The sequence below is a fragment of the Melospiza melodia genome, chromosome Z, assembly GCF_035770615.1.
Source record: "Melospiza melodia melodia isolate bMelMel2 chromosome Z, bMelMel2.pri, whole genome shotgun sequence".
Classification (NCBI taxonomy): domain Eukaryota; kingdom Metazoa; phylum Chordata; class Aves; order Passeriformes; family Passerellidae; genus Melospiza; species Melospiza melodia.
The window spans coordinates 75908202-75935640 of NC_086226.1; the positions used below are offsets into that span (position 1 = coordinate 75908202).

General features: G+C 39.2%; 1 protein-coding gene across 3 annotated transcripts; it reads right to left on the bottom strand.

Annotated features, from left to right (window-relative positions):
* Nucleotides 1-2991: 2991 nt before the first annotated feature.
* RHOBTB3 (Rho related BTB domain containing 3) lies at nucleotides 2992-27439 on the bottom strand. 3 transcript variants are annotated; one of them, XR_010031115.1, is made up of 13 exons: nucleotides 26927-27439; nucleotides 26541-26757; nucleotides 18905-19097; nucleotides 16938-17089; nucleotides 16019-16130; nucleotides 14836-15204; nucleotides 12498-12610; nucleotides 10826-10937; nucleotides 8546-8719; nucleotides 7183-7349; nucleotides 5941-6037; nucleotides 5640-5828; nucleotides 2992-3381 (listed from the first exon to the last, which is right to left on the bottom strand). XR_010031115.1 is itself a non-coding variant. In XM_063180041.1 (12 exons), coding segments are annotated over exons 1-12 (1824 nt in total). In that variant the 5' UTR covers nucleotides 26929-27438; the 3' UTR covers nucleotides 2992-3265. The 3 variants fall into 3 exon arrangements, 1 of the variants encoding a protein (XP_063036111.1); XR_010031116.1 differs by lacking the exon at nucleotides 26927-27439 and adding an exon at nucleotides 25464-25630 and having other exon boundaries at nucleotides 26541-26671; XM_063180041.1 differs by lacking the exon at nucleotides 5640-5828 and having other exon boundaries at nucleotides 26927-27438.

The window sequence follows — 27439 nt, forward strand, 5'->3', positions numbered from 1 at the left end:
TTGGTTTGGTTTGGTTTTTGTGTATTTTTTTTTTCAAATCAACACCACCATGGCTTAAGAACAATAGCAAAGGTTTTCTGACTCTCATGTGAAAAACCTTACTAGTGCAGAAAAGATTTTTTTTGTCTCTATAAAGCTTAGTGCTAGTTTGCGACAAGAACACACATATTTAGGATAGCAAAAATTAAGTCTAAAACTTAAGCCTAAATATATAATTTGAAATGCTAAAGGTACTGCCTAGGGACATCCAAATTCACCACTGACCTCTTTCTTTCATTTGAATGCTGCCAGTGCCAGGGGAGTTTGGGAGGCATTGGAACCAGTGGAAGCATTCCCAAAACATTCTATTTTTCAAAAACCACTTCTTTAAATAACTTTTTTTTCCAATTGGTTCCTGGTTTTTACTTTATACCATAGTATAAGGTGGGGGGTTATATCAAAGCAGTTTTTACTTTATGCCATACACAGTTTTAAAGAAATACCAAATTCAGTACTTTCCTAATTCCTGACTATCTGTGATGGATACAGTCCTAAAGCCTCCACTAAAACCAGCTAAGAATAGCAACTCACAAAGCAGCATTATCTACTTTCAGTCATGTTTCCAAATGCTAAAAAAGGTTTAAAAATAACTCTAAGGTACATACTTTTCTACAGAAAATCATCTTTCAGAATGAAAGTAAGAATGTCTAGTAAGATTTCTTCTAAGACTTAAAATTTTTCAGATGGTGTATGTCTGCAAGTACAACACATCTGCACCTGATACAGGCAGCATTATGGGGATACACAGTAAAATGGAAACTTGGTTTATTGTCTGAACAGTAGTAAGCATTAATCTCTGAATCTCTGAATAAATACTAAATATTTTATACTGCCTAACTTGTCTGTATAAAACCTGTGGCTATCATTGTCTAAAATGCATAATAGCAAAATATTTCTCTGGTTTGGATATAAAGTGTTTATATTTCCACTAAGCCTATTTTTAAATACCTATAAAACATTTACAGATATTAAAACCAGTACTTTCTTATGTATTATCTACACACAAATCATTGGCAACAGACTAATTCCTAGTGAAAAAACTAGGAAAGCTTTCAAAATATTAGAAATGCAGGACTACATGAAGCTTAGATTGACATTCACAGAGCTTTTGTGTCACTTTTGCACAGGTTGTCAGTATACAGTATTTAATCCCTACTTTTGATAATTGAGCTGACTTCTGGTAGAAGCATCCAAGGATGCTATCAGACATCTAGACAAGCTGTAGTTTAACTGTATGCACAAATTTTTTCATTACTTTAGGCTTCAAAGAACTTACAGTTTTATTAATATCTATCCAGTAATTTTATTTTTGCTTAAATTTTTAACAACTATGTAACTATAAAAACTACTTTTTCAGGTGTAAGTTCCATACATATTACTTTCCTACTAATTTTTTTGTTAATAATTTCAGTTTTCTTTCATGATCCTGAAAAACCATTATCATTTTCTAGATTTTAGGCTCCCTATATGCAAAATGTATATAAGTTTATTCATCTTTTAAATAACTTTAGGATGTGCAGATGCAGGTTTTTGGTTTTTTTTTTAAATCATTCTTGCCTAAAAGGAGCCTTGGAATTTTGAGTCTGCAGCAGCCAGCTGAGTCATAAACTCTTTTTTATTTTGAGTGTATACAAAAATAGGGAAGGAAACACCCTCTCAAGTTCTGCAAAGTATCACCAAAAAAAATCTCTATGACTTTAGAATGGAATTTGAAAAGAACAATTTATCTAGAAAATGGTATTGAAAAATATAACAATTCTTATACCTTAAAAAAAAAAAAAAGATTCAGCTCCAGTAATTTGTTTTTACACCTTAAAAAAAAAAAAAAGATTCAGCTCCAGTAATTTGTTTTTACACCTTCTCATAGATGCAGTTTCCAGATACATTTGATGTGGTAGAAATGCCACAGTCTCAGGCTACATACCACATTACAAAGGCAGATGAAAAGCCAGAATTGAAAGTACAAGAATGATAATGAGGTGTTTAGTTCCTTGATTAGATTTTGCTTCTAGAAAAGCACCTATGCTCAGGAAAAGGCTCAGTTAATTTTGGCATTAGCACATGTATATACAAGTCAGCAGCATGACAAGTTGTTTTGGTCAAGAAAATGATAAATAGCATCTGCAAGGATCATGCCAGTCATAATATTCTGGGTTTTCTCTTGTGTCAGAAAGGATCCACAGCTAGGTTTGTCTCACACGGCGCAGCTTACGAGCACACGATGATAACTAAACTTGAACTGAGTCCCTGCTAGGGAGGTTTGAGCTCCAAGTCCCACCACAAAAGCCAACATCCCAAATCTGTGAGGGTCACCTCCGTCATGGCCAGCACATCTAACATTTATTGTGGTGACTATGATTACTAGACACATTTTTCCCAAAAAAGCCACTTCTACTAGTGAGTTTTTCTGCTCAAACCCCAAGAAAGGCTGCCTTTCTTCCCTGTCCATCAGTACCATACAGATATGCTCTGAGCATACGTAGTTTTCCCTCTCTTTATTCCTCACGGGGAAAAATACAATATGGCCACACTAACAAAGGTGTTCTGCAGATTGTGAAAACAGGTTTTCTTCTCCTACCTACTGGCAGGAAAAATTATGTCATTCTTTAGATATTTGGAGGCACTAGAGAATACCGTGATGCATAGGCATTCCTCTGGAATTAAAATATGTACTCATAGGGTTGTAACAGAACTACAGGCTTTCTCTGGAGTAATAAATTAACAGTAACTACAATGCTTCTTAAGCCTACCCGTTATATTGTGAACTAACAAATGCTGCAGAAAAGTTTTGCATCCTGAAGTATATGAAGAACTTATGACCTGGCTTTTCAGCTTCCCTGCACTGCTACTGTACTCCTATGTTTCTATGACACACAGATTTACAAAACCAGTCAGATTCAGTTTAGCAGCCACAAATAACCATGAAAAACAATAAAATAAACAAAAAGGAAATTAGAAAGAGGAGCAGATGCCAGTCACGGCACTGTCCTGTAATACATTTAATCCCCATGACTATGAAGTCATTGTGCTTAAAATTAATCTTCAACATACATTTCTCAATGCTTCAAGGTAAAAATTAGAGTGATTTGTTAGCAAAACAAAGAATGTCTGTAATTTCCAGAGGAGGTGAGCATCAGGTTTCACTCTTGACATGGTTTTTTTGTTCGGTATAATCCCCAATCTGAAATTTTGCAGTTGAAATGTACTTTGTATGCACTCAGTCTCTTTACATTACTGTGCAGTGGCATTTCTGAGAGTGGATATAGTTCCTGTAATCAGCAAGCTGCTTCAGGTACAAGTTTGAAGGCCATCGGTGCATCTCTACAAAATTGCGCTCTTCCACTAGAAAAAGAAATAAAGGAATTAAATGTAATATATAGACACAGAGCACATATGCACAGGCTATAAAAAGTATTTTAAAATAGATAAAAAAACCATTAAAGATATAAATACAACTACAAAAGTAAAGGTGAGCGCTGCCTGTTTTGCTTTGAGCTCTACTATGGCACAGAGGTAAGAGTTATCACACAATGTTTCCTTATTTTTAAGTTAGTAATAAATAAGTTTTTTTGAAAAAATGAATACAATACTTATTAAGGAGAGCAGAGAGATATTCCTAAAGATGAGTATACTTTATTCTTAGAGAACAGTCAAATGTAGTATGCAAGGATTTTTTTTATATTGCAGAACTATAAAGCAGGGTATATCAATTCCTGTACAGGTAGTTTGTCTCAAGATCAGTACAGAAAGCAAGGTGAGGAGTGCAGCTAAGAATCCAGCAAGACATTAATCTCTTATTGCATACAGTTTTTAATCATTGACATAGTCATATAAGAGTCTTTTACCCATATTATGTAGATTACTCTTCTCTGCATTTGCAGAAAGATGCATTTTCATCCCCCTAACCCCAGATATTCCAGAGTCAGCTTGCAACCATTGCTCCTTGAGGGCCTCAGATGAAGGCAGAGAGTTTACAGCTGTGAGAGCCTGAGGGCAGGCAAACTGCACTCACCTGGGCACAAGGCAGGGCTGCAATCCTCAGGGGAATATCCTGCTAATCAAATCTGATTTCCTCGATGGCAAGGTAACCCACCTAACCGATCAAGGGAAGCCAGTTGATGTAAGGTTTTTGCAGGTCAGTAAAGCTTTTGGTACTGTTTCTCACCAAAACTGGATCTTTCTTGACAAAATGTCCAGCCCACAGCTGGATAAACACATCAGGTGAAGGGTGAGCAGCTGGCTCACAGGTCAGGCACAAAGGGTTACAGTGACTGGTGGGACATCAGACTGGGGACCTGTCCCTATTGGGGTTCCAAAGGCCTCCATCCTTGGCCCTGTGCTCTCCAACATCTTCATAAGTGCCCCAGATGGAAGACTTATGGAAAGGACACTGACCAAGTTTGCAGATGCTACAAATCTGGGAGGAGCTGCTGACTTCCTCAAAGGCAGGGAGGCCCTTCGGAGAGGCCTCAGTGAGTTAGAAGACTGGGTGATCACCAGCCATAGGAGGTTCAAAAAGGAAAAGTGCTGGACTCTGCCCCGGGGATGGGGCAACCCTGGATGTATGGACAGACTGAGGAATGAGATATTGGAGAGCAGTGGCCTGGAAAGGGATCTGGGGGTCCTGGTTGATGACGAGTCAGCAGTGTCCTGGCAGCCAGGAGGGACATTCCTGTCCTGGGGGCACCAGGCCCAGCATGGCCAGCCAGGCAAGGGAGGGGATTGTCCTGCTCTGCTGCCCACTGGGATGGCACCGCCTCAAGTCTGTGGCAGATTGGGGCACTGCAGTGTAAGAACGACATTAAAACGATTAGAGAGTGTCCAAAGGAGGGCAGCAAAGGGCCTTGAGTGGAAGCTGTGTGAGGAGCGTCTGAGGGCACTTGGTCTGTTCAGCCTGGAGGAGACTGAGGGGAGACCTCAGTGGGGTCTGCAACTTCCTTGTGAGGGGAAGAAGATGGGGCAGACGGGATAAAGAGGGGCAGAAACTCCAAGGGTATGGCCTGAAGTTTTGTTCAGACCTCCTTGGGGAGGTTTAGGCTGGATTAGGTAAAGGTTCTTCCTCCAGTGTGTATTTCAGCATTGGCACAGGCTCCCCAGGGCAGTGGTCACAGCACCAGCCTGACAGAGTTCATGAAGCTTTTGGACAATGCTCCATGGTGAGACTCTTGGGGACGGCATTGTGCAGACCCAGGAGTTGCATTCAGTGAACCTTGTGTTATTCCAACTCAGCTAATTCTGCATTTCTGTGAAGGTCTCAGGTCTTGGAAAGCGCTGGGAGAGCTGCTGCCTGCTGCTGTGTTGCTGTCCTGAACCTCGAGGTGATGAGGTGCCACAGGTCACAGAGATGCACCCCTCATCAGTGTGAATGAAAATCACACAGGCAATGAGCAAAACGTTCTAGTTACACTACCAGAAACAAATACAAATGCTTGGAAAAATAAATATCAGGTCCCTGGAAGATGGTGGATTTATTTACTTGAATGGGCCATAATTTTTTAATTTTATAAGATCAGCTGGAGCATACTATAAAAATCCTACTTTTTTAAAGGAAGACCCTTTGAAAACCAGCACTTGAAGAAGTATCAAAAATGACCCATTACCTTGATTTAAATTAGCATGATAATATGAAGGGGTTGACATACAATGACCAAACTGGTCCAGCAAATTCAGTTATGGGTAGGAAACCTGGCCATCCCAACAGGACCCATAAAAATGGTGATACAATGCTGGCTGTGTCATGCTGTGTGCTGATCCCACGCCAGGGTGGTGAAACATCCTGCTGGAATATCCTAAAGAAACCTTAATTATTTTCTCATGCAAAAATGGTATTATCCAGAACATCACTTTTTATCTCAGCAAAACATAAAAACATTTGTCCTTTCAAAATGAACAGAAAAATACCTGAAAGTTCTTGAAATTCAGGCTTTTGACTGAAGATGAGGTAGTTAGTGGCAATAAAATGAAGAAGCCAAGTTGAAAGGCAATCAGAATTGTGAAACTGTGGGAAAAAAGAAGACAAAAAACCTCTTAATGCTATCATGTCTAAAATATAACCACATCTCACATGTCAAAATATTTCTGGTTTCCATTGTGAAGCAATTTACTAAGTAAAGATTTGACTATAGAAGATAATGAAAGAAAAGTAATTTAATGGAAATACATAAACAGGTGAACACCCAAGAACAAATCAACAAAGTCCCTCTCCCAGGGGTAGAAAAAAACCCCTGAGGTATCATGAATCTGGAAAATTTTGACATCTGCTCAGAGACAGAACTTCACAGGAAGGAGGGAAGGAATGTGTCATGTTGGTTCTGTGGTCTCCTCTTTCTGCACTAAATCCTATTTCATTAAGGCAATATCCTTCAATCTAGTTTTTATTTTCCTCTTCTGTTTTCCAAATCCATCTTTATTGTTTCTCTTTTTTAAGCATCTAATCTTTTCTTTTCCTTCTTCTCTCAATATTCTCTCAATATTCTATGCAGTTGGAACTCCTTTGTCACCTCCATACCACATAATTTTCTTTTTTGTCTAAAGGAGGAGTGAGCGCATCTTTACTTGCCTGAAACCCATCTTTCCTGGAAGAAGCTGTAATTAAATTGAATTACTGCAGTGTGTCCATGATAAAAGGAATTCTACAGATGAGGGTGTGACTAGAGGGTCTGGAGCCCAAATCTTAAGGGGAGCAGGTGAAGGAGGTGGGGTTTTTATCCTGGAACAAAAAGAGGCTCTGGGAGACCTTATCACTCTCTACAACTCCCTGAAAGGAAGCTGTGGACAGCTGGGGGGTCAGTCTCTGCTCCCAGATAAAAAGTGACAGGACAAGAGGAAATAGCCTCAGGTTGTGCCAGGAGGTTTAGGTTGAATAGAAGGAAAGCTTTCTTCATGGTGAAGGTTGTCAAGCACTGGAGCAGGCTTGGGTACACTGGTAGAGGCAATTCTGTGATTCTGTAACTGCATAATCAGCAATTCAAGGCTGAAGGATTTCTTCTGGCCACCCTTGTGTCACCAGTTATCCTAATAAACAGATTTTATACCAACACATTTCCTTGGGAACAGAAATTGCTCTTAATGTTTTTAAAAATTTTAAAACAACTTATAACAGTCAACATATATATTCTCATTTGATATATATACAGTGAGTACCTTAGCTTTCTTGAGCAAGCTAACAATACTGAGGCTTGTGGAAGCCAGTTCCCTGCTAGGCATGCTCTGCAGCTGCGTGATGATGTAAAGTTCACAAATATGCTGGAGTCTCATTACTTGGTACATCTCTGCACAGATCAGCAGAGACATCGCCTGGAGAATACTGGCTAAAAAACAAGAAGACACAAGTTACATGTATTTTACCTTTCTGACAAGATAATCAAAGCTACTTTTCACTAAGCTGAATTTTAAATACCTAACAACAAACACAAAATCAGACTCCTGTGATCACCTTGTTTTATTTTTTTCATTATTATAATTTTTTTTTTTTTTTTTTTTTTTTTTTTTGCTGTATCACCCTATTTTTCCAGATAAGCTATTCAATGAAGACGAAAAAATGTGTTTAGAACTTTTTGGCAGATGGGTGTAAAGAATTGCTGTCAATATTGTGGATCTTGAAAATGATGAGTCAAGTGCTGCTGATTTATTTAGAGTAACTGAGAAGGAATAAGGGAATTTAGCTAAGTTCGCTTTCAGAAAAGCACTTTTATGATACAAGAAAATATAGCCAAAAGTCCAAAGACAAAAAAAAGAGCAATATTTTTTTTTAAATATAGCACAGTAGTTGCATTTTTAAACTGATAAACAAGGAAATGTTAGGTGGAGTAAAAAGAGAAACATGGAATATCTAAGAATAAGGTAGAATAATTATTTCAAAATAAAACAAAGCAAAAATACATATCACAATATCATTTATTCATTATATCATGGAAAAATAAGCAAAATTTAAATAATGTTTTAGATTTAGTATTCAGATTTTCTTCTCATAAGAAAGATAAAAATTGGGACATAAAGAATATTTTAGCTCAATTTTTCTTGCAAAACACTCCTGTTGGCATATTTTTCTGGGTATAAATACACATAAAATAACCATGTGTATAAATAAGATATTCCTGCAATTAAGCCTTGTTTATAATACACTCAGCTATATGTATGTTCAAGAAATGACAACTTTTAAATTTAACACAGAATCCACATTAGAAAGCAGTATTACTGTAACATAAAAAAAAAAATACAAATATTATAATGGATCAGAAATGAAATTGAAACTTCTTTGAGTCTTGTTATGTGAGCACAAAGCAAATAAATAATGTTATTAGAAATATTTTTTCTATTTTACTTGTATAGTACGGATTTCTTTTTTTATTGCACAATACAAAAACATTATCTTTCTTGAGACATTTCACATTCAAATATTGGTATTTTTCAATCAAATAGGCGCTGCTACATTACTCTCTACCCATGCCCTGCTGTGGAAAAATGAATTACAGATGTAGAACTGTATTTTACAGTATTTCCTTACCTGGGCAGCAGGAGTCAGTGTAAAGGTACTCTAGGAAGGACAGGAAAGTGTCTTTGGAAACGCCATACACTGGAACCTGAATGCTATTTGCTTCTAGATAATTACCATTAAACATTGCTGCCATAACCTCACAGCGAGCCACCAGAACTGCCCTGTGGGCTGGAACAGTTGCACCTGCAGGATGTAAGACAAAAATCAATATACAATGATTTTATACAACACAGAAATATCTTCATTTTAAAGTTCATGTCTTCTTAGGAGGTCTTCACCCCACTGAACGTGATTAAAGTGTTGAAAGTTGACAATGACTAACAACACACTCACTGCATACTAGTTAGGATGAATAATGAATAATAAAATAAAACAAAATCAACAAGCAAAGAATTATTTAAGTCAAAATGCAATAGACTAAACCAACTGAGAATAGACAAAATAGAATAAATCTGTTCACACAAACTGAACCCATTTCATAAATATGCCATATTATGAAGTGTTATGCAAATGGTTAATGGTTGGATTTGATGATCTTAGGGGTCTTTTCCAACCTGAATGATTCTATGAGGAGTCATTTATATGCACCAGTAACCCTGCTGGTAAGTGATGTTTGTATAGAATGACCAAAGGAAGCAGATAAAGGCAAATTTTTCCAGATGAAATTCCATTAAGTCCAGTAAGTATAAATTTAACTAGATTAAATACTGTGACTAAGTGAATTTCCTGAATGGTTGTCTTATGAAAAAACCACTGATGATTTTTTCCCATAAATTTATTAATTTTCTATTATTTACAAGTGAACCCTTTGCTTTCCTACAGTCTTTGGAAGACTTGGAGAGGCCAAGAGCCCAGGATGGCAGAGGCCTTTTGGGCTGCAGAGCCCAGCTGGACTGAGCAGTCCAGCTCAGTATGCAACAAGTGCCAAGCAAATGCCAGTCAGGACAGCAACCAAACCCAAAATGAGCATTCAGAGTTGGATGTAAATGTTTTAATCAAAATTATAATAAACAGATCAACTCACATGCAATATAATGCATACACTTACAAAGAAGTTACTGTTTTAATTATGTCTTTAATCACAACATTGGTACCTGAGTAATTTTTTGAAACCTTCTGGCATTTTTTGTCTTTTGTTCTGTTTCTACCTCCTGTACTTCCACTTTCAAAATGTCTGAGCTGCATGCTATATGTCCTATATGTGCTTGTGAATGGACACTCATCTACTAATTAAGATGTTCAGTCACGTTCTGTGTCTCTACACAGACACAATGGGCTCCAGTTTTTCCTGGCTTCCATACTTCTGTAAGCTAGAAAACTCAAAGCAATGTTAAGTATCCAAGGAATTGCTCAAAACCTTACAAATTTGTCTGGTTAAGATTAGGGCCTTCAATTTCTTTTAGTAGTTATATAATTTTGATACAATTGCTCTGATTGATGAATTTGAGAAAAAATTTAGAAGATGTTTCAATTATTAGGAAAAACAGTTCACATTTTTTAGTGGATAAGCATGCTTTTTAAAAATACTCGTCAACCCAGATATTTGGGGTTTATTTCTGTAAAATATATAGTGTTGTGTGGGAATCTATAAAATTAGAGGGTTTTGGGAAAGCTGCAAAAGGCTGCAAAAGGAGTCAGGTTCCCGCAAAGACTCTCAGGAGCGGGGCACTGAGGTGAATTGTTCATGTCATTGAGGTCAAAATCAGTATTTTCTTCTCCTTTACAATGATATTTTTGTGCAGTCTTTTCTGTGTGTTAAACAGAACATCTAGAAAGAGTCTCCTTGACCTGTGCTTATATTTGAGGAGTTAATGCTTCATATCTGTCCCTGAAATATACATCTGAAAATAATTATCTAATTCTAGAAGGCCATTTCTGCATGAAGGGTGAGTATGGACAGACTAAGAAATAGTGTTAGCTTTTAAAAAACATATTCTTATTCTTACAAAAGCATGCAACACATTTCTCACACTGCATCTTTCGTTATAACAATGAACATATTTAATTTCCAGACAAAACATTGAATCCTGAAACTGCAGCACATTTGGAGTAAAACAAAACCGAATAAAATAGAATAAAAAATAATGTCAATCAGGGAGAGGGAATTCCCATAGGCTCAGCCCAGATGAACCGTGGTGCAGGGCATCCACAGGGACAAGCTTTCCCTGCTTTCCACAGTGACAGCAAAGCACTCATAATTCTTTAGTTTTGATGCCACGGTCATCTCCATGTCCTGCATTCTTGAAGAGGGGAAAAAGGGTAAAGGATGGATGCCAAGTGGTACTGTACCTTGTATTTTGAAGATTACATCAGCCAGCACAGGTGTGTTAAAGAATAGCCTGAGAGAAGTATTATAGAGCCGTTTTATCTGGTGAGACTTGCAGTCCTTTACAGTGTTTAGCTGAAAAATAAATTGGTGATCAAACACTGTCATGTGTGGCTGCCCACAGAACTAAATATTATGGGATGTAATTTTTATGGGAAAATAAACAACAGCTTCTGGCATGTGCATTCCTCTGCAATCTTTTTTTGCTTTCTTATTTCCTATTCCCTGCAGTGCAGCAGCTCTGAGGGGTCTCTTATCCCTCACAGTCACACCAAAGTTTGCTATTCTTGACCTCCCCCATCCAGCCCCTACAGGCAGGTTGGGCTTCACCAGTTTTCTGGAGTCCCAACCTTTGCAGACATTCCCTGTGCAGACCCAATGCTGCAGCAGAGCGGGCTTTGAGGGCTCTGGGGGGAGCAGGGATGGGACACACATCCACCCCGCAGTGTGATGCTGTGTGCAAAGGCAAGGCAGCTGCAAGTTTCGTGTTTATATTGCCCTGGAATCACCTCCACAGAGGCACAGGGAGCTCACAGGCTGGAGCACAGACTCCTCTTACAATAACTGGTAGTGTCAGGGCCCTCCAAAACCCAGCACTGCCAGTTAGTTTTCAGTTTTGGTTTTCTTACCTTAAAAGTGTAACCTAAAGCTGACAAAAGGAACTGCAATAAAATCATGTTGCTAGATTCTGACAAGTGAAATTCAGATGAGGTTGAATGTATGGTTAAAAGGTTAAATTTATAAAATTTTTAGTTTTATTAAGACAAATCACAGATCCTTCTTATTGGCTTCAAAAATAAAAAAGCTTAAATGAGAAATAAGAGTACTCTGAAAGCATAAAAAAAGAATAAAAGAAACTACAACAGCTCAGGCTTGCTATCTTAAAAGTCTTCAGGCCCTTCAAGGCCAAACCTATAAATGTTTTAGCTGTGGGCACTAAGGGCTGCTAAGCCTAAAACAAAGCAGTCATAAGCTGAAAACAGTTCAGTGACCTTTTGATGTCTATATTGTATTGTTCCTAGAGAATCTGAGAGGTTTTCCTTTCTAAATCAACAGAAATCATTAGAGCAAGTTCTGTATTATCAGGGAATGTATATGCTCCAAGAAAAAATGTCTGTAAAAACTAATTCTATATTAAATCTAATTCTGCATGGTGACTTTTTATAAACTTAATAATATTTTACAATTTTTGTGTGGTCTTCTACTGACTTAAATTTATTGAGTTACAGACAGCTTTCCACAACACAGCATTTATATGAGAAACCACCCCTCTCTGGATCTACTGCAGAAGCCCAACTTTTGGCTTATGTTCAGGAGCAAATCTTTCCTGGGCAGCCTCTATTACATGGGAATTAGTAACACATAATCATATTGGCAGAAAATGTTTAAAGCTGTGAATACGAATAATCCCTTTAGAATACCTGCTTGTGTGGTTTTTACCAATTACATTAATTCTGCATGTTACATCAGGATCTCTGTGTATGTGCCTGCAAACTATTCACTGCAAGCATGAAAAAGTACAGGCTCTTTAATCCAAAGTGACTTTAAAACAAAGACTGACAGGAAAACGTTGTCTACAAAACAATATCTCAAAAACTTAAGGAACTAATAGTGACCCAAAGGAGTTAGATGTACCTTTCCTGGAGTTTTCAGGATGCATTTAACTTTCTCAAGCACATGTTCTGTTTTATCTGGATCCTTCAGCTTCTTTCTTATGTCCTCTTCTAATCGTTCCCACTGGAAAGCACCTACCACAAAACCAGGGGGAGACAGATTATAAATCAGCAAGGCACAGGCCTCAGCAGGCAGAGGAAAGATGACATCAATGTCAAACACATCCTGCAGAAATGGTAGGGGGCTTGCACATAAATCAGCCCAATCTTTGCTTTTAGGAAGGGCAGAATGCAATTTTTGCACATTAAATTTCTATGGTACTTTTTATAGTGTAACCAAGTACCAACAGACTATAAAATCTCACTTGCTATCACACTCAATCTATTAATTCCTCCCAGTTCAGTCACTACAAATTGCAGGTAGAGATTCAGAAAAAAAAAATCCTTCATGTTTCAACATTTGTAGAAATTTTTTAGCTTCTGCTCATGCTGCTGACTGCATTGTTCTGTAGGGGTCGGAACTAGAAAAATTTAATGCACAGCTACATTCTTAGTCCTCACAGCTAAAATCAGCACAAAGTTTACAGTAGAATTTCTGTTATTCTTGTTTTTGCAGTGAAAGCCATGACATTCCCTGAGGTGTCTCAATAGCATTCTTGGAAAAATGAAGAGAGTGAAAACAAAGATAGTTTATCTTCATGCACTTTGCTGGAGTAAGTCTCAGAGGCAAAGCGGGGTTTTGTGCTAACTTTCAGTTCTAACCCAGGACAAGGAGACAGAAATAGATCGAGCTCAGTAACAAGCCTGACTCAGCACAGCTGATGCTGTCAAGAGGCTCAATCAGCATCTACAGCACACAGCATCCTCAGCTCAATTATCTCCCATCTGTACCACACTGGTTAAGGGTTTATAACCTCATGAGCATCATGTCACAGCACTGAAAATCTGAAAACTCATTATTTGTTCTCAGCCTCTACCTCTACCTCAAGAATCTCCACCTCTCAGAGGCACCAAAACATAAAGCAGAGCTCTGCCTGCAATTGCAAAGTTTCACAGCTCCTTGGCTGACATGAAGGAAAGTAAAAAAGGAAAATTAGCGCACACAAGGCACTAAACCCAAGCTGTAGATGGTAACAGATGAAGATGTTTACAAAGATATTTAGACTGGAGGAAAGGAGGCTCAGGGGTGAACTTGTTGCTCTCTTCAACTGCCTGGAAGGAGGTTGTAGCCAGGCTGGGGACAGCCTCTTCTCCCAGGTAATAAGTGACAGAACAAGGGGAAACAGCCTCAAGTTACACATGGGGAGGTTTAGATTCAGTATCAGGAGGATTTCTTCACCTCAGGGGTTGTCAAGCACTGGAACAAGGTGCCCAAGGCAGTGGTAGGGTCACCATCCATGGAGGCACTTCAAAGATGTGGCACCTGGGGTCACAGTTTAAGTGATGGGCTTGGCAGTGATGGGTTAGTGGTTGGACTTGATAATCATAAAGGTCTTTACCAACAAAAATTATTAAATTATTCTATGAATTAAAAATACTGTATTTATCCATTACCTGCTGAAAATCTGGTTTTCATCCCCTATCCTTGGCTCAAATAAATAAGAAGAAAAAAATTAATCTATTCATGCATCTTTTTTCAGTGAAAAACTTCATCTATTCTTCATGTTTGTTACAATTTTGGAAAGTGTCTTTGATGTAAAGATCTGAAAGCTGAAAGATTCTCTGACAGGTTGAAAAATATCTTACAAAGAACAAACAGGCGATAGCTACTTCCAGAAAAAAAACCCAAATCTTTCTGCTGAAACAGAACATCTGAAAAGTTAAACAAATATCAGTGCCATTTTGATAGCTGGCATTAGGTAGGTGAGGTCACAGACTGTACCAACTGGAAGCAGAACTCATGCAACACATCAGAGGTCTCCACAGTCCAGCCACTTTTTCAGTGTTTTCTCTTCAGCTGCACCATACTCAGAATAAAAATTACTTGAGTTTCCTTAAGCAACTCTGCACTCTTGCCCTTGTGTTTAGAACATGCAACCATTTACAATATTTTAAAAGCCTAGGATCTGAAACTGACTCAAACTCCAAATTTGTTTTGGCAAAATTTAGAATGTTATTGATGTTAGCCTATGGACTAATTTAATTTAGGTCCATTAAATCTGGAATGACAAGTAACATAATTTTTGTTATAGGTGGTGGTGTTTTCATTGTGCATGATAATCACAAGGGATAAAATAGATGTGGAAACAAGGTGAGACATCATCTAGCAACAGCAAAGCCAAGTTCCTTAGGGCGATGCACACATTCCTTCATGAGACAATAGGAAGAAACAAGTTGACAGATCTGTTCCCAGCAGGTACCTGAATAAATGAAGTGGAGGATATCTGGGAGACAAGAGCAGAAGACAGAGTCCTTCACCACCACCCTGACTGGTGGGACACAGGGTGGGACACCCTGGGGCGAGGAGGGGAAGGGGTCCCCGGCCTGCACCGCGAAGAGGCTCTGAGCCAGCTGCGCCACGGAGGCGTCGTGCGCGTCGCACGGGCTCTTCACCCCAAACAGCAGCATGAAGAGGTGGCTGACAGAGCACAGGATGATCTTGTGAGCCTCCACCACCGTGCTGAGGTCCTCGGGATAGAAGGCCACATCTGCACACTGGCAGCAGCAGAGCAGGTTGTGCAGGTCTGCGTTGTAGTGCGAGGCTTCACCCTTTAGGATGGGCATCTTTTCTGCAAAAGAAGTCAGGCTGTAAAACCTAAGTTTTGCAACCTTAGCAAGTGCTAACCACAGGACAACTGACCTTATCAGGTCAGTTTATTTTTTGAAAGAGACATTCAAGAAGGATATTTCTTATAAGCTGTTTGAATATCTTGAGTAAAATACTCAAGATATTCAAATACTTAATGCAGTAAGTAAGTTAAGAAACACTTAGTTTAATAGTTAGTGTCTGTCCTTTCATGAGCCCTCTATAGAAAATTACACTATAAAGAAACTTTGACTGTGTATTCCAAATCTAAGAGGTCTGAGCAAATTTTTAGAACATGGAAGAAGAGACAACTACAGGTTTATAGGTAACTACTTGTCAGTAATTCTTTCACTGAGCAAATGCATCAGATGCTCAGAAATCACACACAGGTGCATACTTCTCTCCCTTGCTTCATCTGCAGCAAACAAAAACACTATCTGATTATACTGTAGAGTAATAATTCATGCTCTAACAACTTTCTTTTTTAATCTGTCTGCTAAGACTTTATGTAAAGCTTTTATCAATTCATGTTTTCGTAAGTCCACCAGAAAACCATTTCTATTAGTTATACCTGAAATAAACCAGAAATCCATTGCGATGTTATATTTTGCCATACAACTCTTCCCAAGTAAATTAAAATATCACTAAAGGTGATGCAACATAACCGCAACAGCTGATAATAGATAACACAGCTCATAGTAACAATTGTTACTAAAAAATGTAGTAAAATATACTGATTGTGCAAAGAAAGTGACACACATAAGGAATTATACTAGAGACCAGATATCAATGAGCACCTGGCTGTTCAAGCTGAGGTGGTTGGACTCGACGGCACTTCTGCATCTTTTTCCTTTTCTTCATTTTTTCAGATGACTTCTGATTCAAACTTTGGATCATAAAATATTCAAGCTAAGACAAGAAATATTAAAAAAAAAAAAAAAACTTATTTAATAACAACCTATACATCAAATTAGGGGTATAACAGGCTCTGTATGCAGGACTAAAGCTGCTGACACTATTACCAGTCATCCAGGAGAGTACCAAAACTCGTTTCAGAGAAGCTACCATACATATTTAGATAGAACTAGCACAATTTACAAGACTATTTATTCAAATGATTGTGGTTAATTCTTGTGTATTTAATCTCCCTAGAACTGACAGACACAAAGATATTCAATTTACCGACCTCTTAAGATGCTAATTCTATCTTGGGGAGTGGCTTCATTCGGCTGGATGTTAGCCAGCAAGATAAAAGGACAAGAATACAAGAGGAAAACTTACTGCAATGCGACAAATAGCTTTCCTAAATCTTCCTACTTAAAACCAGAGCAGCCCTGGTACTACTAATTCAGATAGCACCATAGACTCACAGAATCCTAGAGTGGTTTGGCTTGGAAAGTGCCTTGAAGACCATTGAGTTCTTCCGATGGAGACACTTTCCACAGATGAGGTCGCTCCAAGCCCCTTCCAACCCAGCCAAGAACACTGCCAAGGATGGGACACTCACAGCCCCCTGGACCATTCTGTCCCACTGTCTGACCTCCCTCACTGGGAGGAATTTCTTTCTAATATTTAACTTGAATTTTGCCTTGGTGGGAACTCGACACTTGGTGGGAGGGCCATGGTGTGCCTCCCCTGGCTCTCTGAAGCCCTCACATCTGCCAAGCACCTCATGCATGTTCCACCCTGCTTCCAAAGCTGCAGATTCTCACTCACCACTCCTCCAAAGTATTTCTGGATGTAGAAGTCATTAAGGGTGTGCAGCTCAAGGTAAGTGGCTCCGAGTTCCTTTGCAAGCTGGACTCCTTCAGAGGTTGTGACACAGCTCCTCCTGTCTGAAGTGCACAGGGGACAGGTGCAGGGCACTCCTGGGGTAAAAAGTCATGGAAAATAACCATTTTGGCCAAATAATGCAGAATTCTTAGATTCCTAAAAAACTGTAAAGATATCTTACTTATAGGAGAACAAAGAGGGAAATGAAAACATAGGAATTTTATAGTAAGAAATCTGTAATGACAGAAAAAAACCCAACTTCATATTAATCAATTCAAAACACTAATCACTCTACAAACCACTGAATACATTACATTAGTATTATTTTATTGATTTTGTTAAGTTGGAAGAGTTCAGCCAGACTTATGGATGCCAGATTTGGCTTTGGCTCAATAGCTTTGCATGCCCAGGTCTTGTACTAGCCTGCAGGTGTTATCATTCATGAATGTCACCCTTAAACCTACTGAATTCTTGTGGCCTGTCCATGCAGGAAGTACACACGGCAGTGAAAGAAGAAAATTTCCACTTCAGACCAACCTTTGATGGGTTTGTATGTACTGCAGGATCTCAGGATCTGATTCATCTACATGTAATTCACATACATTTTTTAAAAACACAAAATAGGAACTTTTAAGATTATGCCATTTAAATGTTAAAAATCTTCCAGCCACATTGGGTCAGCTTTGCTTAATGACAGTAAGAATGTGCCAGCCATGGATGTGCTTTCAAATGTGCTGTGCCTGCTCCCTGCTAATGTCCTCTGCCTAGACCTATGGATAACATAATAAAACAGCTTTTTCTGGGTTTTTTTAATCATTTGTTTTGGCATCAACATTTACCACTACAGAGGATTAAGATCTTAGTAATCTGTATGAGCAAACTGCTGTGTTCACAAATACCTCCTAGAAACAAAAGGGCTCTGTGTGTGCACAGCAGTTTGCTCTGACAGGTCCCAGGGTAAACCCAGAGGTCCAGCCTGGTGTCTCTCATGGCCACATTACTTAGGGAGGAAGAGAGAAAAAAAAACTAAGTGGAAAATAAAAAATAACCACCAGAGGAGTCACTCAGTTTGGTGATATCCTGGTCTTAAACATAAAGTGAAAAGAAATGCTTAGGGAATACAAACAATTTACCAAAACCTTGCATTTAGAATGGGAGATTTATTACTCCTGTATATATCAGAGCATGAAAGTTCTTGGTCATGATCACTGAATTACTAAATGGAAGAAAATAAATATTTAACTGTTATGCAGCTCTTTAACTGTCCTATATCTGTCACTGAGCTAAAAGGTTTATAAGTAGACCTTAGTAACACTGAGCATCCACAGAGGATATACTTCATATGGATTAATATTTCTCTGTACAGTACAAAACAAATATCTACATATATATTCATCATGTCTCTTACTCACTAAAAGGAGGGACGCTCAGAACCACTTGTTTTAGTAAAGTATCATGAAGTAAAAGACAAGCCAGGCTTGTAGTTTTCATTCATTGCTTTAGGAAGAAAATCCCAGAGAATTTCAAGGCTTTTCCCAACCACTCTCCAGTATTTTCAGAATATTGGATATAATTTTAATCTCATACACTAGAGGTACTTTATACCCAAATGTATGTTGCTTAATCCAAATTACTAAATTTAATCCTCATGTGTGATGGCTCCACAAGAAGAGTCATTGCAGAGGTCAAAGAAGGAGAGGTTGCCTATCATTACTGAGGTTAATTAAGCACAGTGTTCTTGCCAGCACATCAGTCTAGAGAGCCAAAATGCATGTGCATATTACTGTCATCCTGACAGACTAATTGTTTCTGTTAGCAGCTTGGAAAAACAGCCAGCTTCTACTGAAATTACATTATACTCAACTTCCAAATGAGATTTTATCTGTTGTTACAGGAGGCTGGATACATACCGTTTTTTCTTGCACCAATAGCAGAAATTATTACTGGAACTGAGCAGTGATTTAGTGCTTTTTTCACCATTGGCACATAGCTGTCCTTTAGTTCTTGAAATGAAGTCTTGTCATTGACAGAGTATTTAATCACAATAATATCAGCTCCTCCAATGAGCCTGCAGGAAGTGTACCAGTCACTGTCAAATATATCCTAAAAAGAAAAAAAAACACCAATCAAGAATTGACTGACTCAAAGATGAAATATTCTATATTCTTAATGCAAAACTCTACATAATTGTTTTTGTCTGATTAGATCTTATTTGAAGACATGCAACAATGAGCAGACTTCCTGCTTTGTAATTTCCTTGTTTGGAGAGTAAGTTGTTTGTTATAATAAATCATAAATATTTTCCATTAATTCAGGAATTCTGTCAGAAGAATTAAAAATAGGGTTTATCAGGGAATACTCTTTTCAGGAAGAATCTTTGCTGCTTTAATTACTTAACTTTAAAACTGCTTCCTTTAGGAAATAAAAACACCTTCAGTGGTAGATGTTTTCAGCAACACATACAAAAACATTATTAATCACATCATTTTAGAGAAAGGGTTACACAGAATTATCCTACGTACCTATGAACTTTTAAATACAAACTTAATAATTCAGTGTGACTTTTGTCCATAGAGCGTCTACATAGCTTCACCAGGTGTTAATGTCTTCAGGATAAGGACTTAAATCACATACCTAAACTTTCTTTTTCAATTTCACATTCAAATTTTCATTGCTCTGTGCTGAGGACTTAACCTCTAAAACTGTTTGATATTCTGTACATTTACAGCTGCGCTGTATCCACATGCAATATACAGTTATTGCTTGTGTATCTGTCACGGAACTGTGATTCCACAATTTCTGCTTCACCTGCAGGTAGCTCATAAATACCAGGGGAGCCTTGGCTTTGAATGTATGCTGAATTGAAAACTCTTGAGAGAAGTCTGGAAGTGGTCCAGAGAACTGAAGAAAACCCCCAATGACCCGAAATACTATCTCCTCTTAGAACAGAGAGGCCTTTTTTGCCCTTTTTGTACTTAAAGGGGGCTTGTAAGAAAGATGGGGACAAACTTTTTGGCAGGGCCTGTTGGGATAGGACAGGGGACAATGGTTTTAAACTAAAAAAGGGTAGATTTAGGTTGGATATAAGACAGACATTTTTTATACAGAGGATGGGGAGGCCCTGGCAGAGTTTGCCCTGAGAATCTGTGGGTGCCCCATCCCTGGCAGTGCTCAGGGCCCAGCTGGATGAGGCTCTGAGCAATCTGGTCTAGAGGAAGGTGTTCCTGTGCATGGCAGGAAAGAGCTAACAATTCCCAAGCACATGTTTGTGCAGCCTCTCCCCAGCATGGCAGGGGGGCTGGAATGAGATGATCTCTAAGGTTCCTTCCAACCCAAATCATTCAGGGATTCTGTGATTCTATGACAGCCCTGCATAGCATGTGAGGCAAAACTAGAAGAACTTGGGTTATTGAGGGGAAAAAAAGGGAAATTAGCAGTAATGAAATACAGACAGTGTGAAAATAGGAATAAATGAGTGGAGAAAAAGTGACAAAAGGGCAGAACTCAAAAGTTTGGTAGTGGGGAGCAATTTGAGTTTTGTAAAGCAAGTACAGAAATAAGAGCATTACAAATGGGAGTGAAGTACATAAAAGATTAGTAATATCAACAAGTGGCATGGCTTGCATCTTCAACATAATTATTTTTGACCACTTCAAAAGGGTCATTGTTTGAAATCTGGTGAGGTAGCTGCAATGCTCTTAACTACAAGAAGTAGCATGACCTTGATGGAAGTCAAAGTCAGCGAGTATTTGCCTAAAGTGTCACTTCACATCATTCCCAATTCAGGTCTTGACCTTACAAAGAAATAAATCAGGAAATAAATTACAGTTCACATTCCCATTGATGTCTGTAATAGAAACTTTTGTTCTGCAATAAGTAAACCAGAATTAGCAATTTATCAGGAATAGCTCTCACATGATTAACCATGTTGACAATAGAGGAGGTCAAGTGCACTGCTCTTGATATTTGTTTTTTTGAGACAACTCAGTTAGAGACTATTATAAACCCAGGGTAAGGACAGTGTCAATTAGCACTTAATACAATCATTTAGGCCCGGTTAATGATACAACATTTACACATAAATGCACATTTAGCGCCTCTAGAAGTAGAACTACCAGCTACAGTGCTTAGAGACAGCCATCTAGATGGACATTTGGAGAACTTGATCACACAAGCAGGCAAAAACTGAGAATTTTCAAGGGAAAGCTTTAGTACACTTTAATTGATGAAGATCTCAATGGGGATTTTTTAACAGAGCTGCATGCATTTAACACAACAAAGGCTTAAAGGAAAAATACAGCACAACCCCAAAAATAACATAGGCTATTTATTTTCTCTGTTCTGTTGGCAGACAGAAAGCACATCTGTTCCTTTGCAATTTCCTTCCAGCTGACCATTTTCAAGATCAGCCCAGATTTGCACCTGCCCATCTCTACAAGATTGGAGACAATGGGTGGTATCATAAGCAAAGAGTAGAGCACAGGTGCACAAATACACTGCAACTGCACAGCTTTAAGCATGAGTAATAAAAAATGCTTATGGAAACTTCCTATGGAATTTAATATATATATTTTTATATTGTTTGTATATTGGTTTTGTGGTATGTTGATATATTGTTTTCCACTCACTCAGGGGTAGAACTGAGGTAAATCTCATGTGCCATGAAAATCCTCCAGAAATATCTCTGACAATGGGTTTTTTGCACAAGACATCCCTAAGACAGAGCATCTAGAGCCTCCTTCATTATGGCTTTTAGGGAATCTTTCATGCAAAAATGACAGGGCAAATGTCATCAGATGATGAACAGCCATTCAGATTTCAGGAATAACCTTAATTTCAGGTTCCATGTATGAAATTTTTGTAACAGCTACTCCTCATCATGTTTCCTGCTCCATTTCACAAGTCAGACATTGGCTAAAGGAAGAAGTATATGTACAGCTAAGGTCATTTTATTATGACCTTAATAATTATAACTTTAATTATACTTCTGTTGCTGTTCCACTCAGGACATACTAGGAAAAATCTTCATTTTTTTCCTTGCATGCCTTCATTCTAAGTGTCTCATAACACATTCTTGCCATTAGTAAATTATACTTCTCAAGACTCAGTGTTGAAAATAAAGCTTTCAGAGGCACTGAAGATACGATTTTCCTACAAAATCACATGATCCCAGAAGACAACAATACCTGCTTTGTTAAAAATTATTTATGAATGCCTTTCTGAACGGCAGTGAAATTCCTCACACAGCGCCCTTGCAATGCCCACGCTCTTTCTGCTCATAAGTGTCCCCACGTCCAAGCACCCCAGCCCTGGGTCTGAGGCAGCAGCAATGCCAACCACTCTGTGGGGAAAAGGGAGCCGGGACACCCCGCAGGAATGTTCCCCTGGGATTTCCCCAGGATCCAAGAAAACTGCATTGGAAACACTGGAGAATTATCCCTCTCTATAATCCATTTACAGACCCAGTCTCCACAACCAAAACCTTCTTCACACTGGTGTCCTCCACACCACATACCACAGCCTTCTCTGTTTTTTATTTTAAGATTCCTCTGCAGTTTCTTATCAGGTCTGCAGCAGGACAAACTTTATGGGTTTATGGGTGTACTCTCCAAAACTTAGTCGTCCCCTGAACTTACTCAGATAAGTAATCTACAGCACAGAGGGAAGTATCTCCTCCAGAAATCCCCCTAAACATCCCCCTCACAAAACAAAGGAAGATCATATTGGCCTCTGTCATCCTCTCATAAATGAATTTAATAGTATTTTTTACCAGGATATGATAATTTGTTGCAAATTGCCACTTCAGCCATTCAAGCTTAAAAATGAGGAGGGATGACCTACTGAAAAATGAAAAGTTACTTTCTAGCTGTCATTTTTTTACTGAAGCAGTAATATATCTAGATTTCTAAAAATAGTAAATAAAATCTGAACGTGGCTCAGATTCCTGTACCTTTAGACATGGTAAAGGCTGGCCAGCATAAGGATAAGGATAAAGAGGAAAAAGACAGAAAACTACACTATGGATGATATTGCTGACATAAGAAAACTCACAGTGTTTTAGGGATGACTCCTGTTGGTACAGTAAATAACAAGGAAAAAATATAAAAAGGTTCAGGGAAAGAGATTGTTGAAAGGGAGAACTAGAAAAAAAATTCACAGAGCCCCTTCTCAAAGTTGTGGTTAATATATTTAAGTTGCAGTTAATAAATTTGTGTACTAGTGAGCCCCATGGAGGTCTGCAGCTCTGTGCAAGGCACTGAGCAGACACAGCAGAGCATGCCCCCCTCTTCAAGTATCTAACCCAGCACAAGACGATCTCCAAAACCCAGCTGCTCCATATTCCCCTTTTGTAAACATTTCTGTGCTTGATGATGTCAGTAATTCTCTAGAAGCTCAGAAGTTTTTATACAATAGGAGAAAGATAAAATAATTCTGGGGGGGGGGGGGGCGGTATTGTTTCTCATGGGGAAAATGAACCCAAACAAAGCAAAAATAAGCCACAAAAACAAAACAAACAAACAAAACCAGGTGGGTCTTAGTAGAAAAAGTTAAAAACATCAGCAGGACCCCCAGGCCAGGACAGAAACACTCTCATATCCTTAGGGTATTGCTCCAGGTAAGAGAGGGGAGGACAAGACTTACTTCAAGCAGGGAACATTACAAAGGACTTGTTATTTTGCCACTTATTTTTCAGCACTACAATTAAGTGAATCAAAACATGAATTACAGCTTCTATACTATGCTAAATTCTGGACTTGAGGAAGATTAACTTAATTAGATATTAAAAATTCTGCCTGCATTTTTTTTCTGCAGAAGCCTAAATGAATTCAGAGTAAAGTGGAATTGCAAAATACAGGTAGGTCAATAAAATGGCATCTCGGTCCTGAAGACTGTCAAATCTAACACAGATTGTTAATTAAAGCAGTGTTTTCCAAAGCAAGTCTTAAAACTCATCTTGTGAATTTCTCCTTTTGATTTATTAGCTCCATACAGAGGTTCACCCCTGCAAAATTAGAAAAACTGGGTCATTCTTATTCAATATGCTTTATTATAGAGCAGCTTAAGGCTACATTAGCAACTGATCAGCTATTAAAACCACAGTATTCAGCAGAGATGTTAGCACACATGTGTTTTCCTTAGTTCTTTATGTCTTCTCTTACCCTAGGTTTGTGTTTTTTGAGAAAACATTTTCAGGCCACATGATTTACAGTGATGTCAGTGCTCTGTGGTCCTGTCCCCTGCACACAGCCCTGCCAGAGCAAGCCACAGTGGGACACCCTGAGAGCAGCACACAAAGAGCAACCTGGCCTTGGAAACCCTGACATTTTGCCCCCAGACTTTGAAAAGTGTGGTGTTCCACTGCTGTCTCTACAGCCCTGTGACATTGCAAGGTCCCCAGAGTCAGCATTTCCCTCCTGCACCCTGCAGCTGCCAGGGGAAGGAGAGGTGCTCACAACACGCTCGTTTGCATGTTGGCAAACAAACATGAATTTACCTTTGTGATTTCCCAAAGACACCTGAGCTGCTGACCCTCCTGCAGGCTCAAAAGGCTGAGCAGTATCCTGGGCTGACAGACAGGTGCAGCAGCAGACTCAAACTCGAGAAAATTAAACTGCACCACAATCTGCCATGCAAAAGGATCCCCCCACTCTCTCTGGAACTCTACTCAGTGAAACCACATCAACACTGCTTTTCCAGACTCATGGCTGTGGAAGACAAAGAACAGCTGGGCACCCTTGAGTTTTGAGACTCACAGCTATCAGTGTACTCAGTTGCCAAGTTCATGTCTAGGACTCTCTTGCCTTAATAATTTGGGTTTAATCTAGATGAGGTACAAATCCCAGGTAAATACAAATCTCTCTTGGCCTCAGGTATTAGAGGCTGAAATACTGCAGGGCCCACGACACCACCACCTTTGTGTTTTGGTAAGATGAAACAGGGATCATTTCCATGCAGAATATGGCTTGAGGCAGTATCTGTCAACATCGAATTGTTCTGTGCTGTTTCCCCAGGCTGGCAGAGGAGCAGCTCTGAAGGATCCACTGTGATATAGTGAACCTCAAGCACCCAGGCTGTGGGAAATGGTCCTGCTCTGCCTTACCCTAGCAAGGACACTGCTTTATGCACGATACATAATCTCCTGCAGAGTCCAGTCCTGATATCTGACGCGTCTTCCACGAAGAGAAACATGCTAATTTGTCCTCAACATTCTCAGTAATATATCTCCTGCCTCCTTTAACTGATAGAGGGAAAAAAACCCGAGGACGCAGAAATGCAGTGACTCCGACAACAACAAGCTAACTTTTGAAAGGCAGAAATTAAAAGGTGTCCAGAACTGAACAACCTTAATCTGCAGAAGGCCAAATGCAATTAAAGCAATGTATAAACACACCAACTCTGTCTCCAATATATGTCGTTGCTTCCCCTTCTCCAGCTGCCCCCACTCACCTTCCCAACTCCCTTACCCACCTCCCTCCATCCCTCTGAAACAGCCTCCGAAGCCCTACAGACTTCATTTATATTCAGGAGATTTTGCTGCGCTCCGGTGACTCCAGCAAACTGCACGTGCAGGTCACATGCAGCTTCAGATTAGAAACAGGATCCCCCAGTCCATCTGAACTGGTGTCTGTAAGCAGCTGGCAAAAAGAAATAAAGAGCAGAAGGACAGCTAAACTGGATTGTTTAGTTTTAAGATTGTTGGCTTCTGATAATTTCATGGAGCTGTCATGGTTCCTGCAGATTCTACAAAAGGTTTCCCTTACAGGAGTACAAAAATCACCCAAAGAATAGAATTATGGAGCTGAAACTGATTATTGTTTTAATTTCTAAAAGCTGGTAAGCTGAGGGGTTTTTTTAAGGCTGCTAAGTAGTCATTAAATATGTTTTAATTTAGATTATCAGTATCATTTCTTACATAATCATTGATCTGCTCACACTCCAAACTAAGTTTTCTCACTTACTGACAAAAGTGCTGGCAACTAGCAACAGTGCCAAAATCTTTGTTATTTACCATCAGATAAAGGTAATAATGTTAAGACATGATTATTCTTGGTAGGAGGAGTAAAATTATTCCCTTTATTATTATATTAATAATATATAATTAATATAATATATAAACAATCAGATCTTTTAATCTGTTATTTTTCACAGCTGGAAAACTTACTGCCTTTATTTACAGAAAATTTCATTTTATTATTGGCAAATATTTGGAGAGAGAACTTATGGTGCATTGTTACAAGGCATTCTTGTTTACTTCTGGATTGTCTTTCACAAAATTTCCACTGGGCAATATGGTTGAAAAAAACACCTTATTACAGGGAAGGCCAAGCAGAGGCTTGTTTATAAGAACCTTTTTATAGCACCTTTGATATATCCCAGCATTTGCCTGGTTACATTTTTAAAGTTTTTTTTTACTAAATGCAGTAATAAAACTACAAATAAAATCCCACAACAATGAAAACCATTTAAAAATAGAACATTATTTCATTTTACTAAAAGAGTTCACACTGTTAATTGTAGTTAAAAAGACTGAGATGGATCTCTTACCCAGACAGGACAATCGTGCACCACCAGTCTGACATTTCCAAATACGCAGGCTTGATACTCAGTAAAAACTGGGTTTCCAACATGACTGGCAGACAAGCTGCTGTCGATCTGGGAAATGAGAGCACTTCTCCCGAGATAGCTCCAGATCAGGCTGGGCTGCTGATTGTCCTCAGAAAAACCATCTCTTTCATTCCCAAAAGCTACAATATTAACCGACCTAAAATAAAAATAATAAAGACGAAGTTGTGTTAACAAAGATGAAGGGCAGGGATAAGGGGAAAGAAAATAAAATCCCCTTAAATCAAAACTAACATATTAATCCCTCTGAATCCTCTTCCCTCCCTAGATTTTAACACCCTCCCGTAATCAACAGCAAAACCACATACATGATCTCAAATCCAACGGCAGGGTGAGAGCAAAGTGGAAAAGAAACTTGGAAAGGCCGCTTGCATTGCAAATCCCCAGCGGGTTTGGCTTGTTATTCCTTCCTCGGCGTCCAGGCTCAGCCTCGCCGCGGTGACCTCGGGGACTCCTGCCGCATTGCCCCGGCTGCGGCCAGGCTGGGAAACTCCGGGCGATGGAGCTGCAGCTACAGCAACAGCAGCAGCGGCAGCAGCGGGATGGGGATCTGCAGCAGGACTGGGATACGTAGCAGGATCGGGTTCTGCAGCAGGATGGGAATGGGGATCTGCAGCAGGATGGGGATCTGCAGCAGTAGCGGCAGCAGCAGGATGGGGATCTGCAGCAGCAGCTGCGGGATCGGCCGCAGCAGCGGGATGAGCGCAGCAGGATCTGCAGCAGCAGCAGGAAGAGCAGCAGCGGGATGAGCGGCAGCAGCAGAATCTGCAGCCGCAGCAGGAAGAGCGGCAGGGGGATGAGCAGCAGCCCGGGCTGCGGCG